General features: G+C 34.4%; 3 protein-coding genes and 1 long non-coding RNA gene across 6 annotated transcripts in view; 2 read left to right on the forward strand and 2 right to left on the reverse strand.

The window, feature by feature from the left end:
* Positions 1 to 8,105, forward strand: part of LOC108729495 (lipase 3) — an 8,886-nt gene extending 781 nt beyond the window's left edge. Inside the window, exons 2-8 of the mRNA XM_018458643.1 lie at positions 2,322 to 2,517; positions 2,604 to 2,718; positions 4,100 to 4,343; positions 5,670 to 5,828; positions 5,923 to 6,010; positions 7,405 to 7,547; positions 7,669 to 8,105. Of these exons, the coding sequence (XP_018314145.1) occupies positions 2,322 to 2,517; positions 2,604 to 2,718; positions 4,100 to 4,343; positions 5,670 to 5,828; positions 5,923 to 6,010; positions 7,405 to 7,547; positions 7,669 to 7,821 (1,098 nt within the window). The 3' untranslated portion in view covers positions 7,822 to 8,105. The remainder of the gene's footprint in view (positions 1 to 2,321; positions 2,518 to 2,603; positions 2,719 to 4,099; positions 4,344 to 5,669; positions 5,829 to 5,922; positions 6,011 to 7,404; positions 7,548 to 7,668) is intronic.
* Positions 1 to 8,154, reverse strand: part of LOC108729497 (uncharacterized) — a 14,184-nt gene extending 6,030 nt beyond the window's left edge. Inside the window, exon 1 of the long non-coding RNA XR_001936933.1 lies at positions 8,142 to 8,154. This is a non-coding gene — a long non-coding RNA (uncharacterized lncRNA). The remainder of the gene's footprint in view (positions 1 to 8,141) is intronic.
* Positions 8,155 to 8,196: 42 nt separating this feature from the next.
* LOC108729490 (arginine/serine-rich protein PNISR) lies at positions 8,197 to 20,038 on the reverse strand. The gene is made up of 12 exons (XM_018458636.1): positions 19,365 to 20,038; positions 18,487 to 18,675; positions 17,032 to 17,282; positions 16,276 to 16,447; positions 15,974 to 16,155; positions 14,737 to 14,976; positions 13,524 to 13,626; positions 12,475 to 12,546; positions 11,966 to 12,060; positions 11,286 to 11,445; positions 10,300 to 11,210; positions 8,197 to 8,317 (listed from the first exon to the last, which is right to left on the reverse strand). The coding sequence occupies exons 1-11, from the start codon at positions 19,456 to 19,458 to the stop codon at positions 10,324 to 10,326; spliced, it is 2,445 nt and encodes an 814-aa protein (XP_018314138.1). The 5' UTR covers positions 19,459 to 20,038; the 3' UTR covers positions 8,197 to 8,317; positions 10,300 to 10,323.
* Positions 20,039 to 20,716: 678 nt separating this feature from the next.
* LOC108729508 (cytochrome c oxidase subunit 4 isoform 1, mitochondrial) lies at positions 20,717 to 23,667 on the forward strand. 3 transcript variants are annotated; one of them, XM_018458662.1, is made up of 4 exons: positions 20,717 to 21,033; positions 21,486 to 21,683; positions 23,201 to 23,393; positions 23,475 to 23,667. In XM_018458662.1, the coding sequence occupies exons 2-4, from the start codon at positions 21,492 to 21,494 to the stop codon at positions 23,582 to 23,584; spliced, it is 495 nt and encodes a 164-aa protein (XP_018314164.1). In that variant the 5' UTR covers positions 20,717 to 21,033; positions 21,486 to 21,491; the 3' UTR covers positions 23,585 to 23,667. The 3 variants fall into 3 exon arrangements, with proteins under 3 accessions (XP_018314164.1, XP_018314163.1, XP_018314165.1); XM_018458661.1 differs by having other exon boundaries at positions 20,991 to 21,075; XM_018458663.1 differs by having other exon boundaries at positions 20,991 to 21,075; positions 23,201 to 23,390.
* The last annotated feature ends 621 nt before the right edge of the window (positions 23,668 to 24,288 follow it).

Raw genomic sequence — 24,288 nt, forward strand, 5'->3', positions numbered from 1 at the left:
AAGTAAAAAATACTTATTAGAAAAATTTATTTATATTTATCATAAATATTAAATAAAATATTTAGTCTATATTTCAATAATATTTCGAATAAAGCTTTATATAAAATATGTATGAAATATCTATATAACATTTCAAAAAAAGAATTAATATTTATCATAAATATTCTATGCTATCTGGATAATATATATAATAATAAAGGTATAATTATTTTTCATTATTTATACAAATTTTTAGATAAGAATACCATTAACAGTCGACACCGGATAGTGATGTGTTTAATTTATTCAATATGTTTGTATATATAATAATAATCAACTACAATATATACTCATAGTTTCGATCCCCGATTTAGATTCTCTTTATAGTATACATAATTAGATATAATTTAAATTTAACGCATAGTCATATCGATCCTCAGTAATTCTACTTTTAACTTAACGAAACGTTAAAGCGTCATCTACAATGGGCAGTAATGGTAAGGTTGTAAGACACATGAGTAAGCTGATTTTCCAGTATAATAGGACGTAAAGTAAGTCCGTAAATGAATTATTGAAATCGATTTCCTACGTTCTACTCTCTTATTGCTTACGGACTTACTCTATGTTCTATTATACCAGAAAATCAGCTGTGTGTGCGTGTGTGTGTGCATTTCGCGCGCGTGTAACATCTTAGAAACAGTTTCACCGATACTTTTACAAATTCTTTACTTATTTTTAAAACAATTATCTACAAAATATTGAGAGTATAATCAAATATTTTACTTTATTTTTAATCACTGTTACAAATGTCGCTTGATCAGTAAATTATTCTTTAAGTTTAATGATACTATTTAACTATCACGTAATTGTGCAATATTTGGAATAATAAAACGCTCACTGCACGCAAAGCATATTACTATTTACATTTATCTTTATTTTCAGATGATGTTGTGCAATCAGACAATTATTTATTTATTTATTTATTACGTAAGAAATAAAGGCAGTACTTATCATTTTATTAACTTTTCATTATTTAAGCAACACAATACGGAAGAAAGCCAAATGCCGGTATTGTTCATAGTTGATTCTTATTATTTAAAATTATCTTAAGTACAGTATTAAGATGTCATAAACTAATCATAAGTCACATGAACGACATTACTTATGAATACTAGTCACGGACTAGGTACACGCGAGTGAGGCGAATGAGGCGCGCGAGCCGGCCCTGAGCGCCACAGATCAGATTTTTTATTTGTTAACTTTAACACGCTGTCCTGCAAAACTACCTACTTGTTGGAAGCAATTTTGCTAAAGGAAGAAGTTGTTTGTTTTACAGGGTTGGGTAAGTTAATGTTTTCTTTTTAACTGAATAAAGTTAAAGTTAATAGCTTTACTAAAGTTAAAAAATTAATAAAGTTAAGTTAAAAGTTGAAGGAATAAAAAATTAACTTAACGAAAGTTAAGTTAATATTGAATTAACTTAAATTAAAAAAAGTTAATTTCGAAAAAAATTATTTTTAAGGTCAAGATGTTCTAATTTTCCTTAAAATGAAATTAAATAACAACTATTGTACAATATAGATTATTAAGTAAATAAATTTTTAATTTTTTTATTCACATATGACATAACACTTTTTAGGTTTTTACTTTTTAATAAGCCTTAAGCCATAAAAAATGAATCAATTACAGTCAAATATTCTCCTCGCATTCGAGATTCCTGTAACTGGTCAATTTCTTACGACTTAAAACACCTATTGTAGATCCGGACTAAGACTTACGTTAATTAATTATGCATAAGGCATAAGTTAATCAGAGAGCTATATTAGCCTATCTTAAGAAATTACTTAAGATGGTCTTAAAATATGAACGGATTACGAATATACGCCCTTAGTGTATTTCTTATTGTATTTTATGATTTTTCTAAGGCATTTAAAAGAGATAAAAAAAATTTTTAACTTAAAAAAAAGTTAAAAAGTTAACGTTTAAAAGTAACTTAATTAAATTAAAATTTAATGCATTTAAAATTAACTAAATTAAATTAAAAGTTATTAACTTTTTAACTTTTTTTCTAATTTTTAATGTTTTAACTATCCAACACTGTTATTTTAGCATAAAGTATCATGTCCTGTACTCCGAATTCGCGAATTTTGGATCACTCTTATATTGAATAAATTAGATAAATCACTATCTGGTGTCGGCTCTTAATGGCATTCAATCTTATCTATTGATTTCTTCGTCAGAGCCTTTAGTTCCTTATATTGTTTAATATATAATAAATATCAGAGATAATTAACCTTCAATTATCAATCATACCTTAGCAAATTATTTGTTGTTACTTTCAGGAAGATAGAGTAAAACAGAGCGGCTACCCCTTTGAACTTCACCATGTAACAACTGACGATGGGTACATATTGGCGGTTCATCGGATACCTAATCGCTCGAATAAAACTATTGAGAATAATCGAGTGGTATTGATCATGCACGGATTATTGGGATGTTCGATGGATTGGCTGATAACGGGTCCAAATCGATCACTCGGTATCAGATCAGTTTTGCATTCCCTCCTCTTTAGTTTATAGATTTTAATACATTGATTAAAGAATTACCCTTTTATAACCTATTAGCTTATCTTCTGGCTGACGATGGCTACGATGTGTGGCTCGGCAATTCCCGTGGAACCACGAATTCGAAGAACCACACGAACCTTTCCATAAGCAGTGCTAAATTCTGGGATTTCAGGTATCGCGAAACTCCGAAATGCCGTCTTGTCTATGCGGTCCCATCTCTCACACTTTTCACGAACTAGAAAAATGAAAAAAATCCTACGAATGTAAATTTTAACTTGAACGTTCTGACATTCTCCTGGTGGAAAAATTTCGCTGAAATTATTAACACCAGGAGAATGTCAGAATGTTCAAGTTAAGTCAGGGTCGCGTAGAATTTCATTTCTCTAGAATGAATTGCGAAAAACCCGGGAATATGATTGAATCATATTCCTCAACCATCCTCAACCGCGTTCAATTCGAATCTTAACCTTTTGCGTCATAACGAGACTTTTACAAGGGAATGATCGGAACTGTCCCTCACCGATTTGAATGGGCTTTAGATATGTTGTAGAACATCAAAAAATATTATATATATATATATATATATAGATACATTTTTTTTATAGCTGCATATCTCAAAGTTTAGGAGGTGAAACAACCTCTTGAAAATAATGCATCTTTTCGTTTTCAGCGAATATCTTTGAAACTATGCTGCATATGAAAAATGTTTTATACAAAAGTTTTTTATGGTATTATATACTCTGTATAATAGTGTATTCACTTTTTAGAAAATCAAATTTTTTAACTTACCTCCCACCCCCACTTATCAAGGTTGCAAAATTAAAAAAATTAAAGAGCATCGAATGCCGAATTCATTCAATGCATAATAATGTTATGTAATTCAATTTTTCAGAAAACGAGATGATAACGTGCGTGACGTTTGTAACACGTTTATTATCTCGTTTTCTGAAAAACTTAATCGTGGAACTATAACATTATTGTGCATAAATAAATTCGGCATTCGATGCTCTTTAATTTTTGTTCCGAAAAATTTTTTTAATTTTGCAACTCTGATTAGTGGGGGTAGGGGAGTAGGGGTAAGTTGAAAAATTTGATTTTCTAAAAAGTGAATACACTATTATACAGAGTATAAAATACTATAAAACTTTTGTATAAAATATTTTTTATATGCGCGCGGCATAATTTCCAAGATATTCGCTGAAAATAAAAAAATCCATTATTTTCGAAGGGATGTTTCATCACCTAAACGTTGAGATATGCAGCTATAAAAAAATATGGGTCTAAATATTTTTTGATGTTCTATTATTCTATAACATATACAAAGCCCATCAAAATCAGTGAGGGACAGTTTCGACCGTTTCCTTGTCAATGCCCTGGACAATAAATAAAATAGATCAATTTTGACCGAAGTAATGGAATCTTTCTTATGCACGTTTCTTATTTTCTTTGTAACAAAATTTATGGTACTATGTAATTTTATAATGATGTCTATATGTATTATATACATTCTAATTATTAATCAATTATAATTCTCCTGCGCGTATTCTATTTAGTTGGCACGAGATGGGTATGTACGATTTGCCGGCTATGATAGACTATATATTGTATGAAACTGGCCAAAAACAGCTGTTCTACATAGGCTTCTCTCAAGGAACAACGCAATTTTGGGTCCTTATGTCCCTCAGACCAGAATACAATAAGAAAATCAAACTTATGTCCGCTCTAGCCCCTGTGGCTTACACCGGACACATTGGCGGTTTGCTGAGACCTTTGAGTTATTTCGCGGATTATTTTAAGGTAAGTATCAGATAGCTACTCGAGTAGTAATCCATTAAAACATTATCTGAAATTTCAAGAAAAAATGTAAATAAACGGACGGAAGTCATTCTTCTAATTTTAATTTATAAACAGAATATAATTAGATTTATCTGATCACTTTATCATTACAAATAAAACTACATCATTATACTTATGTAAAATAAAATCTTTACTTATATTCGTGTGTGTGTGTGTGTGCGTGAGTGTGTGTGTGTGTGTGTGTGTGTGTGTGTGTGTGTGTTGGATTTTTTTCGTTAAGAAACATTTGCGACATTTGCAAAGTACTTTCATTGTACGTTCTAGAGATGTGCGGATTATTCGAATACGAATCGAATCGAATTAAGATTTGATTCGATTTGAATTTGAATTGCTATTATTCGAATGTGAATTGTTCGAAAATTTCGAATCTGTGGCTGATATTCATAGTCTTTATTTTAAGACCATCTTAAGTAATATCTTAAAATGTTAAAGCGGCTCTCATCTTGTTAGTTCATAACATTTTAAACTGAATTTAAGACAGTCTCAAAGAATCGACTATGAATACCAGCCTGAGATGTTTAAATATAAGAATCAAATGCATACATTAACAATCTTATATAAATACATTAGGGTGATCGTTATTTTAACAATTTTTGAAATTTAATTGGGACACCCCCTAAAGTGGTAAATATCTCATACAAATAATACCAGAATTTTTTCATATTTTTTGAATAATATTAATCCGTGCCACCGGGGTACAATAGGCGAAAAAGCACCTTTGTGAACAAAATTCGGCCGACGTTATAATTCTTAATCAATTCTAAAGTTTTTTTTTTAATTTGCTCGAAATTGAATGAGCTGTAAACCTATTCTGCACAAATTTTGATTACGATTTAAATTAAAAATAGACGACGCAATATTCGTGATCGTATAATTTTAATTTTTTTTGCTCACTTTATTCGATCGACCATCTTTTATTTGGACTGTAATCAAAATTTACGCAGAATGGGCTTTTAACTCATTCAATATACATACATATATGCATACTAGTTGTGGACCAATGAAATTATAAATATTCTAGTGAATTTGCTCAATTTTGAAATTTTTATCTTATTTCAAGATACGCAATCAACTCCCAGATTCGATTCGGATTCGAATCGGTTCGATTTGTATTCGAAAAAAAAAAATTGGATTCAATTCGGAGTCAAAAAACCTTGATTTGCACATCTCTAGACTACATTTCAAAGAATAATTCTATTTAAAAAGAAAGCAAATCTTTCTCGCAATATACTCTCTATTGATTATTATATCCGCTCAATTCGACAGGGATTTTACAAGTATACTGGATATTTTGAGATGTTAGCGAATACGAAATTAGAGAAATATGTAACGCACATCTTATGCCGGGAAGGCTTTCCCACTCAACCCTTGTGCCAGCTGATCGTGTCCATGATAGGAGGTTTCAGCACCGGAGAGACGGATTACGTAAGCTATCGCCGTAAAAGCCGCATAAATCGATTCCGACTGAGCTGAACGTGACTTTGATTTGCTTATGTGAGATGACATTACATATTTTCAGGCGCACTTGGAGGATTATCTGCAATTTGCACCAGCGGGATGCTCGTTCAAACAATTGGTTCACTACGCGTTGGGCATTCAGAATCCAGGTATTGAATTCTCAGAGTACGATTTTTAAATTATGGATTTATGGGATCACAAATTTTTTTTCTTTTAAATACAGAGGATAGACAAAATAATATAAACACTTAGGAAATATACTAGTTGTTTTATTAATGAGAGATCACCGATAATTTGCCTTTAATATAGATTCTATCCTTGTTGAATAGTTATACAATATATAAATAGTCACCAATGGAATGTTGTACACGGAAGGAACGATTTTTGTTGAAGTATCTGAAAATTTAGCTAAATACAGATCTGAAAATAATTTTGTTGGATCATCCAAATAATTATGTAGGGCACTGAAGCTGGTCGCTTATAATAGAATGTCAAAACTTTTTGCAGTATTGCTCGTCATACTTGAATTTCCTACATAATTACTTCGACAGTCCAACAAAATTATTATTTTCAGATCTACCTAAGTTTTTAAATACTTCAACAAAATCATTCTTGTCACATATTATTCTTCTCTAGCATTTTTCAAGTACATACGTAAAGTCGAAGAAGAAAATTTACCTTTCACTTTATTTCCCAAAATTGTTTTCTGTTCTTCAAAATTCCAACATTTTTCCTGGCCAGCGCAATGGCCTGATTTAAATATCATCGAATCATTGTGTGAGCAGAATAAGAAATAGAAAAAGTTGAAGTGTAATAAAAAGCAGTTTTCCTCCAATATCTCTTAAGCAATGTTCTGCTGAATTGAAGAATTCTGCTAGAAGATGGTATTACATTGCATTAATGACTGTTCGAGCATTGTACAAATCCTGTTCTATTCCAGTAAGGATAGAATCTATCAATCTGTTTTTTGTGGCTGAACTAGTGTACACTTTTGGAAGTTAAAGTGAGATAGGTAAGTTTAATATTTCTCGAAAGCAAGAGAGTTCTAATGCAGTCTAGTGCAGGAACAGAGAACAGGGTACCTATCATGAAACATGTCGAAATGAATTCCGATCGGAATTCATTCTGACATGTTCCATGATAGGTACCCAGACCATATATACTAAAATAAATTGTGGTATATATGTCAAGTACATATATACATATATCATATTTAGTGATTCAAGATTGAATTATTTAAAGCATTTTAAGATCTAGCTTCGACCGCATAGGGCTCTTATTTATCGGTTGTGTCTCTCACATACGCGGTCTGAAAAATGATATTATATATATTAAAGATAAATGATAGGCCAGTGTTATTATAATCTGTTGTTATAATAAAACAAGTGATATGTATTTTCTAGGTATTCATATTTTATTTTATCTATTATTTTATCTATTATCTTATCTATTATCTTATCTATTATTTTATCTATTATCTCCTATAATCTCCTAGATTCCTATACGTGCTTACACCTTTATAACTGAGTCGCTTCTCTTGCAGGACATTTTCGGCCTTACGATTACGGCACATTAAGAAATCTTAAGTTTTACAGGCGATTCATTCCGCCGGAGTATCCCGTGGAAAAAATCACGGCCCCCGTGATTTTGTATAACGGATTGAATGATATTTTGGCTGCTCCAAATGTAATTAAATGCATCACTAATTTGCCGTTGCGTATATAATTGAACGATAGGAAGCTACTCTCTCGTCTTTTTAATCTTGCATAAAATATCAAGTAACATTTTAACATTTATAATATTTTAGGATGTTGAGATATTGAATGGAAAATTGCCGAATATTTTGGAAAAATACACGGTGAGGTTAAAGGGATTGAATCACTTTGATTTCGTGTACGCTTTGCACATACGACAGCTCGTCTACAATCATCTTATTGAAAGAATGAATTCCATACCATAAAGGTAAAACACAAATTCTTGAAAATTAGTTACAAACGATCCCTGCAAACGATTTGGATTAATTAATTGGTTTATGCATTTTAGATACCTAATTAATTTGATTAAATGACTGGTATTCTTTTATTTTATACTTTTCAATTCTAACGTGACTGGGAGTTGCTTCAGGGAAGACACGAAAACTACTTCAACTAATTTTGCATTAATTTTATTTCACGTTCATCTTTCTCGTAATCGTATAAATTTTGATTACGTGTGCCTTTTTTAGAAAAGAAAGATAGACTTTTGTACATTAGAGCAAATAATATTAGACGAGTCTATAACATAAAGCTATCAGTACCTACTATTTATTACGTAGCATTATGATTTTTTTTTAATGTACTATCTGAGATAAGAGATTGAACGTGTATTCAAAATTGCAACTGTACCACAATGCTGTGTATGTTGACGAACTGAATCATAGTAAAACGTTGAAGTCCAGTAGAAGCCAGTAGGAGATGCTGAAACAAAATAAGATTTCTAGGACTCGTGTCGAAATCCTGGCGCATAATTCTACGAGATTGATTCATTATATTTCAGCCTAGTAATGTATAATACTCTTTACAAAGTCCACACAAAGCATTCCTTTTTCTTATCAAAATTCAAATATATTTCCACTCTTATACAAATCACACGTTATTGAAGTGTTTATCGAACTCATTTGTATAATTGCTACATTTATTTATATACATGTACATAATTAACATTATAGATGTAACATGATAATTTTGATATATAGTTAATAAAAAGATATTTGCGCGCACGATTTTGTTTGGAATAATTTTATACGAAATAGAGAAAGATATTACTGCAAAGTAATTTCTATCAAAATTTTTATTTGCAGCAATATATCGAATAAAATACATTGCAGCAATATCTTCCTTTTCTGTGCAAAATTATTCTGAAAATAACGAAATAGACAAATTTATTATTCCCTACTTATCACTTCCTGTAAATAAGAATTCATATGAATCCTGAATGCTATTGATAACATTTATTTATTAATACAAAAAGAGTCTTCACTGTATAAAGATGCGCGCATTTTTACAATTTGCGAGTCTCATAATTCAGATGTCTAAAACGATAGTTGAACAATTAAATCATAGTCTCGCTTTAAATTACTATATTTTCGCGTAAAATAACTGCATTTTATTAATCAACAAATAATTATTCAGTAATTACATTTTGTATGAGTGGGATATTCTTTTTTAACATTCTGAATAAAAGAATTATGTTATTCATTTAAATTATGTTATACCTTACTCATCTCATTTTAAGATTTATATCCCGATAGATTCTCTCAGAGAGCCAATACTTCATTTTTTCACCGATAGTGAAATAATAATTACCTAATAGCTATACACAAATTATTTATCACACATTGCATCATGTATGAATTATGTGAAATTATTAAACATAAAAAATGCGTGACTAGTTAACAAGACTTACTTGAAGATATATAATATTAATAAATACATATATGTAATTTTGAAACAAGATAAGAATTTTAGGTATTAAAAAGTAGCGAAATTCAGATTAAATGATAAAAAAAAATGAATTTTATATTAATAAAATATCTACTTGAGAGAAAAAGATTTTCCAAGAAAATTCATGTATTCTGAAGATATTCAATGGATAGAAATGCACAATTAATTACTAATTTTGAATGCCTAACCTTGACAAATCTTGAATCACTTTAATCCTCATTTTATTTCTTATAACTAAATCTAATAATAAACTTTTATCATAACATATCTATAAAAAATCTACAAAGTTATCAAGTAACTTTATTGCATATATCGTTATATGACTCTGAAAACAAAGATTGAGCAAAACTTTCACTGCTTTTTTATTGCATAATGAAAAATTATATTCTTTATATGTAGCTCAACTTTTTCAACACAAACTTCAATCAATGTAAAACTATACAATGAAAAAACGAAAATATATAACGTCTTTTGCAATCTATAATCATCTCACGTGTACGTATGCAGGGCTGCGTTCAGAATCATCATCCGAGTGTACCCAGATGTTGTTTTATTCCTTGTTTAACATTCGGTCAACAACAAGGCTGAAACGACATCTGCACCTGTACGATAATTCAGAATTCGGCCCTGTTATAAGAAAATATTTAATATCCAAGTAGCAAAGAACAAATAAAAAAAAATTCCTTATTAAGTACCTCAGATTTCTGCATCGCGTTAAAACAGCGTCATTTATGTATAATGTATATTTTTAATTATTGTATCATATAACGTATAAACACTAAATCGAGAGCCGAATGAGAGATGATGTAACATAAAAAAAGAAAGAGAAAGACTCTAAGAACGACCTTTGTGATTAGTCTATATAACAAGCTGCGAACTCTTGTTAAGAATAATATAATATCACTGCTTTTCTCGTATTGTTCTGTTAAAAGGTACAATCAGAATGAATATACAACCTTGGCTAGGAGCGGATCCTGACCTCAATTCCTGTATCGATGTGACGACTTCTTACCATCACGATAGCTCGATTTGGACCGTGACTTTCTACTTCGGTCTCGCGATCTGGATCGACTGCCCCGCCGTTGGCTTCTCCCGGAAACGTAGGACCTTGACCGTCTGTGATCCCGCGAGCGGCTGCGTGTTCTCGAGCGCGATCTTCCGCGTTTCGCTCCGCGCGACTTGCTGCGCGACCGACTACCTCGTCGCCTTTCTCTGGAATGTGAGCGTGATTTCCATCTGCGGGAGTGCGACCGCGAAGACCACTTTCTGTCGGTGGACGTCGATCTGGAGCGGCGGTAGCTGCGTGAACGCGATCTCACATGCTTCCTGTCGCGCGATCGCGTGCGACGCTTTCTACTGGATCTGTGATCGCTGGAGGATCGCGAGCGATAGTCTTTCCGTGATTTCGCTGACCTCGAACGCGACCGGCGTTTGTGACTACCACCACCACCACCACCACCAGCACCACCACCACCGCCGCCGCTGCCACCGCCGCCTCCGCGTTCGGATGAGCGCGATAACCTGGTGGACCGTCTACCACTTCGTGACTTGCTCCTGCTCTTAGACTTCCGCCGTCGATTGTAACGCTGTTGATGCTGTTGCTCGCGCTGCTGTGACTGTTGCTTACGCACTTTCTCGTGATGTTTCTTGGGCGCGGATTCGCGGCTCGACTCAGACAAACTGCTCGTGGACTCGGTGCTGCTGGACTCAGAATCGGCGGATCCCGATACGGTGCTGCTCGGCTTCGCCACCTGCTGGCCGTCGGTCGCTGGCACGTTCTGCGGCACCGCCGCTGTTGGGCTTTGACCGCCGCTCGACAAAGTCTCGGACGCTTCTCTCTGATTATCTACCGTTTCTTTTTCATCAACTAAAGTATGACGTCAGGAAGTTACACTTAGTTTCCCAGCAGCCACATGCGGATGGGTTGTCTGTCGAAACATACCTGACTCTCGGCAGCTAGTATTACCGGTATGATTTTCCTGTTGCTTATTACTGTACTGCTCTTCGCTACGCTGCTCCTCCTCCTCCTCTTCCTCGGCGAGCCGTGCCTCGATCTCCTCCTCCGTCTTACGAAATGCCTGCTGTCGCCGTCTCAACGTTTCCTGCGAAATTGGCTCGTGAAATAAAACGGTGTCATCTTTGCAAAAGTTTGAGCTAAACGCGATGAATGATTAATCTAACAATACTGCGAAACTAAAATCTCCCATTTGAATTTTTCAACTTTTATAGATACGTAGAGTAATTTAATATATGCGTTATTCATACCATATCATACCTTAGTAAGATTTTTTACTTTAAAAGCAAGAGTGCTTTTGAAATAGAAAATATAAAAAATCTTTTTTAAAGAAAGATCTTTTGTCTTTAAAGGGAAACGGGAGATTTATACAATCAAATTCAAAGCAAAATTTGCGAACATACTTCAGAAAGAGAAATAAATAGACCCAATTTAGATCTTATTGAGCAAAATCTTCCTTCTTAAGATTGAAAATCATATTTTTAAAGAGCCATAGAGCACGAATAACATGCATATCGTTATTCATGGATTGAGTCACTTTACATATCCATAAAAGTTGATCCAAATTAAAAATTTCGCAGCGTTTTCCCGTGTAAGAAAATTCCTACCTTCAACTCTTCATCGCTATCATCATTCTGAATCTGCGTGTGCTCGCTTTGTTCCTCCTCGGACTCACTGTTACTGTCGTTATAGATGCTCAGACCTACGGCAGACAAGAGCCAAGAATTACATCCGTTTTGTGCGAAAGCGACATTCTCTCATGTCGGAGCGACAGAAAAATAAATAAAAAAAAAGTAAAAAATATATGCAAAGGCTCGGCTCTGGCTAATTTTCGCAGCCGTTACTCTCATCAAGGAACGTCTTGAGAAAGAGCACGAGAGAGAGAGAGAGAGAGAGAGAGAGAGGAGAAGGAGAACACCTCTCTTTCGGTTGCAGCGATAAATAATTTCTACGAGAGAACGGCCGAGCTTAACATCAAGTTGAACTTGAACTTGTGCGTAATCACGCAGTGTTCCTTTTCTTTCTCTCCTTTCTCACGAGTCACTGCGTCACTGTTTCACGGCCGTTCCCTACAGATATCGCCGTGCGTTATAATAGAGCGTCAAAGCGTACTCACCGAGTGATTCATGAGTGATCTGAGCAAGAGGGGCCATGTTGAGGGATGCGACGGGGATCTCTCCTGCAGGGACTTACAATACACACGCATTTAGTAATCAATCGCTAAAAGTGTGCAGTACCGCACACGGATAACGCCCCCGATAATACCGAATGGCTCTGATCAGCCCATTCGCGCAAGGGGGGCGAATCATCCCTTCGCTTCCTCTTATGTACCTTAAGAAATCTTTAATAGCATTATTCCACACTTATAAGTCAATATCCTAATAATACACTTATAAGTCAATACTAATAAGTCTATATTCTAATACCCTAAAGGAAAATTACATCTACATCGCGCGATTTGCTACGCAGCTTGTAACTTTCATTGCCGGAACTTCAAAGGATAAAGTTCGCAATGCATGAAACGAAATTTGTTAGAGATACTTATAAAAACTCGGATAAATGCCTTTAAAACGTTTACAAATCAAATGATAAAACATGCCCATGCATAGATGGGTATGACAGATAAGACACGTATTTTTCATTAATTATACACACATTAAATATTACTAAATTATAATATCTAGATGTCCTTATTAAAACAATTTCGGATTGTTAAAACACTATTTACACTATGATATAAAAGTATAATATTTTAGAGTGCTTTTATTATAGAGATACATCGCGAAAAAGATCATTGCCGGACACAAGGATGCCGGTAATGTAAAAATGTCTTAAAAATCTGCGACACGTAATCACGAGACGATTACGTGATTAAAAGCGAGAGAGAGAGAGAGAGAGAGAGAGAGAGAGAGAGAGAAATGTGTCTTACGCTACACGCAAATCTCTGAAAACGCAAAACATAGGATGTCCTGAAATTGCCGAATAATTAAGTCTACATGTTAAGGTATCTCTGTTTAATGCTCTTAAACTTTGTATTACACAATCGCACAGCTTCGTCGCAGCGTGGTGTCGCGAGTAGACTCATTGACTCGGATTCTGTGCCCCGATGGGCGAAAGCACGGAAATTCAATTGGTTAGTTCTATCGTGTGTATCTGGGGGGGTACCTTTGGCACGTGCGCGGCTCCAAACCTCCCTGCATACCGCGCCAATTTCTTCATTCGTCACTTCCAGAAGTATTTCCGTCAATGATCTCCTCACTTTCAACATCTGCATAACAGAAGACATGATGCAATCCACTCAGATATCAGGAAATTCATTGCAATTAATTAAACATACACACACACATTGGATATTAATTTAAATTATTTTGGATTTTTTTTAACTTGATATCAGTTGTTGATATCGTATCTTTTATTTTTATGTAATAATTTTTTCGAAATTAAAGTTACTATTATTTTTTTGCGAGGAATAAAAAAACTTTCATTGAGAATACAGAAAAATACATGACATATCGCTTAGTAAAAATAGTATACTGACGCCAAGTTAAATCCCAAACCATCCATGCTAAATTAAATAAAGAATATAATACTCGTGGCACTATATACTTTAATTTTTATACAATGAAACACCTAAGGAATTCCTATTGAAGAATCTTCTTATTCCAATCCAAATGGCTTTGATTCTGTTTATATGAAATTTTTATATGACAATTCATTTAAAGATATTTTCTCTTCCAATCTAAGTAATAGTTATTTAATTCTCCTTCAAAATATTCAAAATGTTAGCACGAAATTGCGTTACCTTGTCTATTTATTACTGTTCAAGTATTTATTACAAAAAACTAAAGAAGTAAACACTTGGCGCTGCTTCTAATTGAGATGAAATGAAAGCCTAAACTTTGCGCTTTTAGGCTATAGATTGAAAATTAAGAGCTGTTAATGTAAAAAACATGTAAGGGATAAGGAAATTATATTTTTATAAAATGTTAATAATATAATATTAACATTTGCTCGTTCAAAATAGCAGGATTCACAAATAAATATTTTCTAGTGTTATGAACAGTAGTGTATATCCATGGCCACCGCCACTTAGTCCTTAGGTCTGTTCTTTATTCCTGCACTATCTAAACTGGTGCATACAGTGCAGGAATAAAGAACAGACCTATTGTACTACATTTTGACTTTTATAATTTTACAGGAAAATCTTCTAGATGAATCCAAAATTTAATTTCAGGACAATAGTACAAAATCAAATGCTCCAAAAGAATATATCCGAGTTAAAAACTTTTTAAGGGCCGAAGTAAAAAAATTGCTTTTTACCGAGTCTTTTATTCAAAATTTCTAGTTTTTGTTTGGTCATTTTCATCTTTATACTTACCACATCCTGTAAAATTTCCTCTCGAGATCGTTTTTGCGCAATTGGGACCGTACTAATCGGAGCGGTCGGACTCTCATCGGGTCCCGTATGAGACTCGGGTGAATCGGCATCCCTGAATCGTGATTTTCGCGGCCGAACAATGATATCCGGGGTGCGATCGTAGCTCTTTTCCACAGATTGTTGTCCGCGTGCGTTATTCGCATCGAAATCCTGCTCGGTTTCCTTTTCCGAATCCGAATCCTGTAGGAGCAAGTGTGACAATGGATATAATTTTACGTTTTAAAATCCGCGAAGTTAAACTCGTCGCTTAGACAACGTAATGCGGTTATGGTTCTTGTTCACTTTCACTCATCACTACTGAGATTGTTAAATCAAAAATTAAAAAAATGTACAATAAAATTCTTGTAAAATATATTAATATGGAAATATGTTCCAATAAAATAACAGTTACAATCAATAGAACCAATTCATAAAATATATCGAAAACTTTGTTTTTATTTCGTTGTTATAAATAATCATGTATTTGGAAATTATATATAAATTATATATAACCAAAAGCAAAATAACTATGCTCACAGCTATAACAGTTATGGCCAAACCGGAAGAGTAACGATTCAATTTCATCCTCATTGCATTGATACATTGCAAAGAACATCGGTACAATATGAAAACTCAGCTAAGATTTATGTTCTTTGAATTTTGGACAAATATTGCTATGCGGAATTTTCATGTCATTCTTTGCCACTTGACTCATCAATCATGTGTCAATGCAATGATGATGAAATTGAATTGTCATTCTTCCGGTTTGGCCATAAAGCAGAAATTAATTTTTAAGCTCAACATGCTGAAGATGGATCGAAATAAAGCCGAAACGTCTGTAATTATTATTACATACGTTACATTGAATAAAAGTTTATAAATTGAAAAATTTGATAATTGTCTTCGCACTAATTACCGCGCAAAAACTCTGTCTGATTTGTTTTTATCTTATTTGACATTCTCGAAAGTTACTCTTCGTTTTGTAATATAAAAACAAATATGATTTAATTTCTTCCCGAAATAAGAAGATAGTTTTCGCTATATTTTACAAATTTATTCTACGGATTATAAATATTTTATTAAACAATATTTCTATATAAATATAATTTGAAAATTTATTTTATTCTTGTTTTCTTGTTTCTGACGTCATAATTTCAGATAGTAATGAATGTGAGTGAATAAGAGTTTTAATGCTTACAAATTTACTCTTGCTTGGATTGAGCACTGCACGCGCCTCATCCTCTGCTTGCTTGCGAGCTTCTAATTCCTGCTTTCTTAGTATCTCTAGCCTTTCTTTCTCCATGGCCTTTTGCTTCTCCTTCTCCATCTTCTCCAGGCCTTCACGAATCCACGCCGGCAACTGTCTTCGTTTTGCGGCGTCTACACAAAATTAACAAAAATGTATAACTGACGATTTGCAATGAAATTTTATAATTGCCAAATCAGCTGAATCAGTTTCAACGATTGCAAGCTGTTATTATTATCCGTTATAATTTTTACCTATAGTCGTAGTAGTATCTTCCTCCGGTGTCTTTTCTCTGTCATCTCGACCTCGAATAGAATCCATCGTTCTCATGTGAGGTCCTCTGCTTGCATGCCTCATGCCCTTCATAAAAGGAAGCGGCTGCGGCGATATTGCATTAGGTGGCTCACCAGACCAATAGTTAGAAACCTGATAAACACATTTATTAAGATACTTAATGCAACGTATGGCGTCCATATAAAAGCAATTGATTCAAAGTCGGCAGATTCCGAGTTCGATCTCAATCCTTATCTCATATGTATGAGAATTTTGACTTTATAAAAGATTGATTAAAGAAGTTAATTGAAGTTCGTGAATAGTAATCCGCCTCTCTTTCAGATTACTATTTTTAATATATTTTTTTATATTACGCAATTTAACTTTACAATGTCAACACTTTTATTATTATTCTTTTGGTGATTTATCTTGCTGATAAGGATTAAGTTAAAATGTCCATTTGTCTTTCTAAATTATTAGAGAATAAATTACTTATTACTATTACTTATAATTTTACCATTTTTAATTTTTGCTCGTTCTTGATTGTCGTTTTTCTTATATTGCTTTGCAACTAATGCCTTACATTTACTTTATTTGCTCAACTTTAGCTAGATATAAAATAAGAAAATACTTAGCTTGAGAATGGACCACTCGAAAACCTTCTGGGGTCTCTTTCAACCTAAACTATTCTGTGCCATTCTAGAACACAGAGATTTTACTTTCCTTCATTTTTTTACCTGATTATATGGTTGTCCAGGTGGCACCGAATTATACGAGTACAGCGATGGCGCAGGGGGAGGTGTGTTGAAATCAGTAGTGGTCGATATCGTTGGTGCAGGTGGAATAACCGGTACGGCTGGAAGTCCAATTGGTTTGCCATCGGAATCTACGGTAACACCCGGGGGAGGAACACCACTCCATTCCCAATTCCCGGTTCCGGATGTCGAGGCGTTCCAGTGACCCCATTGGTTCCACTGAGTCCAGGCTTCTATTCTCGTCAATATTATACCGCAATAAGGAAATTTCTCTTGTTACCGATTTCAATAATAACCATTCATTATCCATGTTAACACGGATGATTCAACTTCTGTCCAAAATTTTCAATTTCTCCGAGAAATAATGAAATGCCATATCTCTCGTAACAGTAGGGGAGTTTCCTCTGCTATAAAATGAGAGCAATTCGAGGCACACAAGATTATAAAATAAAATGGTGACAAGCATGGATAGAACTAGATGTACAAACTCGAGCAACAGTGTATCCTCAAGTTTTTGATTAAAGAAGAAACTAAGTTTTCAGAAATTTTGCAGCATTTGCAAACCCAGTTTTGGCGATAACAACATTCTTTTCAAATCTCAAGTATATGAGTAGTGTATGAGAAGTCAGAGAAATAGCCGAGAGGATTTTCACCAAGCGATAGCTCCGACACATCACAACAGATCAAAGCCAAAAACTTTTATTTTACAAGTATAGCATCGTTGCGAAAATATGGGAGGTGTGTGTGTGTGTGTGTGTGTGCGTGTGTGTGTGCATGTGTGTGCGCGCGCGTGAAAAGAAAAACTTGAAAGAAGAGAATAAAATTAAATTAAAACTAATACTGACTTGTTATAATGTGACAAAACTAATATTGGCTTGTCTGAAATCTGAGTCGATCTGTCAGAGTTGAATCTCCTTGAAATATATTGTTCAACACAAAAACCAAAAAGACACATTTTTTTTATATCAACTCAATTTGTGATTTAAAAGTTGAAACAATTTCTCAAAATTAACGCTTATATCTAATTCCAACATTACATTATATACAACACTAATTATTATAAGCTAAATAGAAATATGTTTTAGATAAAACTTATATGGTTTTTTAATATGTTTTATAATTGTACCTAGATTTAAAAAAAAAGTACATGTATCTCAGATTTTTATGTTTAACAATATATTTCAAAAAGAATTGAATCAAAGCACCTATTATGAAAATGTTTGGAATGGATTCCGATCAGAATTAAATTATTCCATTTTCTCTAAAAAGCACAATAGAAATCTAGGGAATAATTGAATAATCCCGATTGGAATCCATTCCGACTTGTTCCATGATAGGTACCCAGTTGTCCCTTGCAGTGACAACACATAGTTTCATTGTCATTATTAAAATTCGGAACGGAAGTTGAACTATCCAAATCAGATGTTCTTTTTTCACCGGATCCACTGATGGTCGGTGCAGGTGGCGCTGGAGGTACGTCATCATCCTTGGTATCCATGTCCATTGGTGCTTCTCCACTACCATCATTTGCAGAGCATACAGGATTTATGCTGGGTGGTGGTGGAGCTGGTGGCACGACAGTTTCCTTCATCTTTATCCACTGCTGTGCCAGAGCAGCCCAATCCACTATTCCAGATAATAACCATAAATTCATACATTAATAATAGTGATTTTAGTTTGTTACATTACTCTACGATGGTATATTTTAAAGGTTATTACAGTTATAAAGTTATCAATAAATCCATAATACAAATTTATTTACATAATACAAATGTCTAAAACATCCAATATTGACATTGTCTGTTTTAATGTACATTGGAAATTTATTTCTGTCAAACTTCTATATGTTATTCATCTTTATATCTCACTTTAACAGCAAAGCACATGAAATGTCGTAACATTTAGTTTATATATCTAAATTCTTTAGAGCCAATCTTGGAAGAGTGGCTCAATTTCAATCTTTAAGAGACGAGATTCACCTTAAAAGTTTTAGGCCAGATTGCACCAACGTTACTTTAATTTTAAGCGAAAGCTTATAACTCTATCTCTTCCTCTCTTTCATCTTTAAAGAGAGAAAATGAGAGTCTTGAGCCTCGCTTAAAGTCAAAGTACGTTGGTGCAATCGAGCCTTAAAGAGTTAACAAAATTGATACAGAAACTGATATAGAATTACTAAAGGCTGAAAACTAGATAATTACAAGATTACATTTCGTACATCATCCTGCATACATATTTTTATGTCTTTGTAACACCAGAGTAGAATCAGTACAGATACAAGGCTGAAGAATTGCCATCCTGAGTGACAGCTTAATTACCTTGATCGTTACTCATGTTTTGATAAGCGGAAGGATTGAGCGCCCACTGAGTCGGATAGTCCTTCCCCTCGAACATATCCCCGCTCATCTTCATTTGCGAAAGCAATGTACGGTCGAGATCTTGAGCCAGTTTGTGCCTAACCTACCACGGTCTATCACAGAACATAGTCCTTGGCGCCACTCCACTTGGATCGGAAGTGACTTCGGATAGTGGAAGCGCTGCGAGAACGTACTTAATTTTTTTGGTCTCTCGCTTTCTCCCTTGCCGTCGATGCTGCTCGATATTTCAACTCGGAATTTCAACGTCCAAATGTGCGTCTTGGTTGGTCTTGGTGCGTCTCCACTGCGAGGTGGTACTCAGGGTACTCTTCTACAGTTGTACCGTCACTACCGCTACCGTGTGCTCGAAAAGTTATAGCCTTAGCCGTTACTGTTCGGAATTTTGGATGCGCCTGTGCTTGATCAGCTTGACTTGACACAAGCGACGACTGGCGACGACGATGAGGAGGCGTCCCAGGATTTTGGCCGACTTTTACGATATGCGATTCCACTGACTCCACCCGAGATCTAGGCGACAAACAATGTCTACGCAGTCTACGACGTACCCGTAGCCGTAGACACAGACACTCCACCAGAGAGATATCAGACATCTCGCCGCATCGTGCAGTGCCGATAAACCATATTAAAATAATGCTGCGTTCAGCAGAGAAAACTAATCAGTTAGGGTGCGTTTCCACTAAGCGCTCACGCGTCGCGCGTCGCGTCGTTCGTCCGCGTCACGAGTTAACCAATCAAAACATCCCATTTTATTGTATCATTTGACGCGTCAAGCCTGAAGCCTGATTTATAATGGCCGTAACCGTTAACTTATGCCGGTACCGGTAAAGTTCAACCATAGGATTTCAATGCTTTCGTTCATACTAACTTGCCGTATTAGTATGAAACGAAAGCATTGAAATCCTATGGCCGTGAGTTGTGGAACTGGGCCTCAGAGCATCTTCTCTCTCTTCCTCTTGTGAGACAAACTGCGTTTAGTTCTCACAAGTTGGCAATCGTGGTGGTTGAGTTAACCATCGATTAGCCAAGAAGACTAGAACTAAGGAGGATCAACTCGCGTGGTGGGGGTGAGTCAAAAAACGTCCGTGGCTATTCACACGATGTGCAGCGGCACTGCGCATTGTGTGAAAGTTCGATATAAGAGCGACAAAGTGACGATTATAGAACGATAGAGCGACAACTATATAGAGCGACAGAGAGGACTAATGAAGCGAAAGTGGGGGAAGTTATCCGTCGCCACTTTTTGCCTCACCCCCACTACCGCTATTGGCACGAGTTGATCCTCCTTAGTTCTAGTCTTCTTGCGATTAGCATTAATCGGGGTTGGTGAAAAAGGTCATTTTACTCGGTCATTTTACTTCCACCATGCTCCTTGCATGAAGTACAACAAAAAACTGTTGCAAACATCAATGAGTCAATTGGTATTGGTCGGTTAGCTAACGTTAGTTTCTCGCAACGCTATAACTGGCTATAACTGGACGCTGGCCGCAACAGTCTCGACGCGATTACATAATTTCCCTCGAGCTTCGTGCAGGAGGCTCTCCATCTCGCATTTCCGCCGAGCTACGGAGAGCTAGTCAGTCCCACCAGAGCTATCCTCGCTACCAGTTAGGTAACTCGCTCTTGTATGCATCGTGTTCTATCTTGGAGCAAGGTATTTTCCCAAATATTGACGTTTCTGTGAAGACTCCGTTAACGCGACAAGAAGGAGGATATTTTCATTGATTGTGCCGTATGACAAATAATTCTATGACGCAATTAGAGTAACGTATATAAGTAAATCTTGCGGGATGTTAATGCGTTGATAATTGCGTAGAATTGACAGATAACTCGAAGATATATTCGTCAAAATCCGACACGACTCGCGGTATCGCCGATTAAATCTTGAACCGATAACAAAACTTCATTTTATCTAATTTTATTATATTACATTTTATCGTCGTCAATCTTGCAAGTGTTATATAAATCTCCATGTATTTCATTCAATAATGAGATATCTCGAGATTTTGCGTGTGGAACAATTATCAGTCCCTTGCTATTCCATTTTCTGCTGTATTTTTATAGTGAGCAATGGCAGGCAGACTGTTTGTGAGTTACTTGCGACCTGTTATTCAAATCCAAAGATGCGGACTGATGACAATGGACAAAGTTGGTAATAGGGATGTAATCGGTTTCGGATACAATGGCGAACCTACTTACTTGGATAGAACTGATTTTCCCTATCCTGCGATACGCTGGAAAGAAAACACCCCTGATATCATGGTAAAAGGAAGACACCAGAGTTAAAGCTCTCTCATGGGATCTGTTTTTTGTCACTGCATTAAACTATGCTAAAACTTTCTAGCTCCAATTTTGACCAAACTTTAAATATGCAAAATGGTTTTTAGTATTTTTAGTTCAAAGTATTTTAAAAGATTTTAAGGCCCCTGTTCACTCACCATTACTGTTTCAGAGTGTATCAGAAGTAAACAAAATAAATAAAAACATAATAAAACTTACAAAATATATTAACGAAAACGCTTCTTGTTTTGTTAATTAATAAATAACCATATATTTGGAAATGAATTATCTATACATATACATATATAAAATAAAAAACAAAATAAACTATGTTCACAGCTATAGTAAATTGTTAAATTAATAATATATAAAAATAAATATGATTTACTTTTTTCCCCAAAATAAGAAGATAGTTTTCAGTATATTTTACAAGCCTATTCTCAATTGAAAAATATTTCTGTATTCAAACATAGATATAGCCAGGATTTCGTTTAAGGGGAGGGGGCCAATTTAGAAGAATTGAATTCAGATTTTTGAATTTGGAGGAAATGAGGATAGTCAAGTGGTATAGATTATTGGATTTGTTTTATATTTTATATTAGTATTTTTAATTAAACTAGCAGGTAAATCACAAAATCACACACATATTTAATTTACTAATTTACTTAATTTTTCTCTTAAAATTCTAAACTGAATTTTCGAACTGAAAAAACTTAAATTTATAATACTTGCCATCTTGGATTCTCAGAAAATCTTTCTCAAATCTTTTCTCGGAAAATCTTTCTACAAACTTTCACTTCCAGTTCTTTTTTCTTTTCCAAAATTAATTTCTTGTGAATACTTAAATAGTTTTCATTATTTTTGTTCTATAAAATTTAGGAGGAATGCTATGGTGACTTTGCCTCCCTCCTTTCGCTACACCCATGTAATTCAACTATAATTTGCAAAAATGTTTATTGTGCGTTTTTTCGCCTCTGATGTTATAATCTGAGATAGTAGTGGTGAGTGAATATCAAACTTAAGGGGTGCGATTCCTGATATTAATTCAAGAAAACTTCATATGACCATATGTTCAAAACGGCTTAACTTCAAAAATACAGGTTGTCAAAGTTAGAGGAAAAATTTCATTTTTTCCAAAAATTTCGAAAACCACTCACGTTATTTTAATGAATCTTTAAATGCATAATGTTTCACAAAATAATTTGAAGTTTTTAAAATTTTCGAAAAAAAAAAAATTTTTTTTAAAATATTTTTTTCAGTTCATTTTGACATTCTATATTTTTGAAACTAAACTGTTTCAGATACATGGTCATGATATTTTCGCCTTGAATTAATGTGAAGAATCACCCTTTAAAATCTTTCAAAATACTCAAGGACTATTCTGCAAATTAATTTTATTTTAAATACAAATGTATGTACGCAAGTTTAGCCACAAAGCATAGACCTATCAATTATTACTAGGTGGCAGTTGTCAAATTATACCATGTTTCCTTTGTCAGGCACTGAGAGAGAAGGAGAAGGGAGACTGGAAAAAACTATCGATCGAGGAGAAAAAGATTCTGTATCGTGCCAGTTTCCGCCAAACATTCAGCGAGATGGATGCCCCGACAGGAGAATGGAAGGGCATCTTGGGATTGTCCTTGCTAATATCGAGCGCCGGCATATGGCTGTATTTGTATTTCAAGACATTCGGTACGTTTCCGTGTTCCGATGTGACTCGAATTGCGTTATCAAGAAATCACTGGTTTAATGCAACGTTACCTCTTCTTCCAGCTTACCCGCCTTTGCCTGAAACATTTTCGCTGGAGAGACAATTGGCGCAATTGGATCGCATGAAGAAACTTGACATGAATCCGATCGACGGTCTCTGCGCTCGAAAATAAATTAATTAAATTTACCCTGCTACTAATTACTTAGTCATCATGTACAGTATCTCGTTCTCTGAGCGCTTGTGTATATATATATATATATATATATATATATGTACAAGTGGCGAAATTTTAATAAATGTCATGTGGATACATTAGAGCGCTATCGATATATTAAAAGTACGTTGCTATCAATTTATAGTCTTTATAACATATTAAATTATGTGATATATAAATATAGTATATAAATTAGTGTATATTAAATTATTAAGAGTTAAATGCAAAAATCGCTCAAATGTAGAACTTGATTGAAGAAAAAGGTAAGTAAGATTTATTTCATTTCTGTACATTTTTCACATATCTCGGATTACACATATGTGTACAAACTTTCGAGTAGACAATTGATAAGTACAAATCGCTGCCGGCTCGACGACTGCTAAATCCATAAACGATTTATATTCGCATATTTAGTAGTCGCTAAAGATTTAGTAGTCGCTATCTCACTTTCCTTTCTCCTCGCGAAAGCTTTTTTTTTATTAAAAAAAAAAAAGACATTACCAAAGCACGGGTAACTGTACTGTTGCCTGTACTTTTGAAAATTCGCAGTTACACAGTTACGAACTTTCGGTAATGTGTATACGCCAATTAAATATTTTTTTTACAATCTGTATGTAACGGCTGTGAAACGACAGTAATTCTGCAAAGATAAAATAGCATCA

The sequence above is a fragment of the Mycetomoellerius zeteki genome, unplaced genomic scaffold (genome assembly GCF_001594055.1).
Source record: "Mycetomoellerius zeteki isolate Tzet28-1 unplaced genomic scaffold, Tzet1.0 scaffold74, whole genome shotgun sequence".
NCBI classification, from domain to species: Eukaryota; Metazoa; Arthropoda; class Insecta; order Hymenoptera; family Formicidae; genus Mycetomoellerius; species Mycetomoellerius zeteki.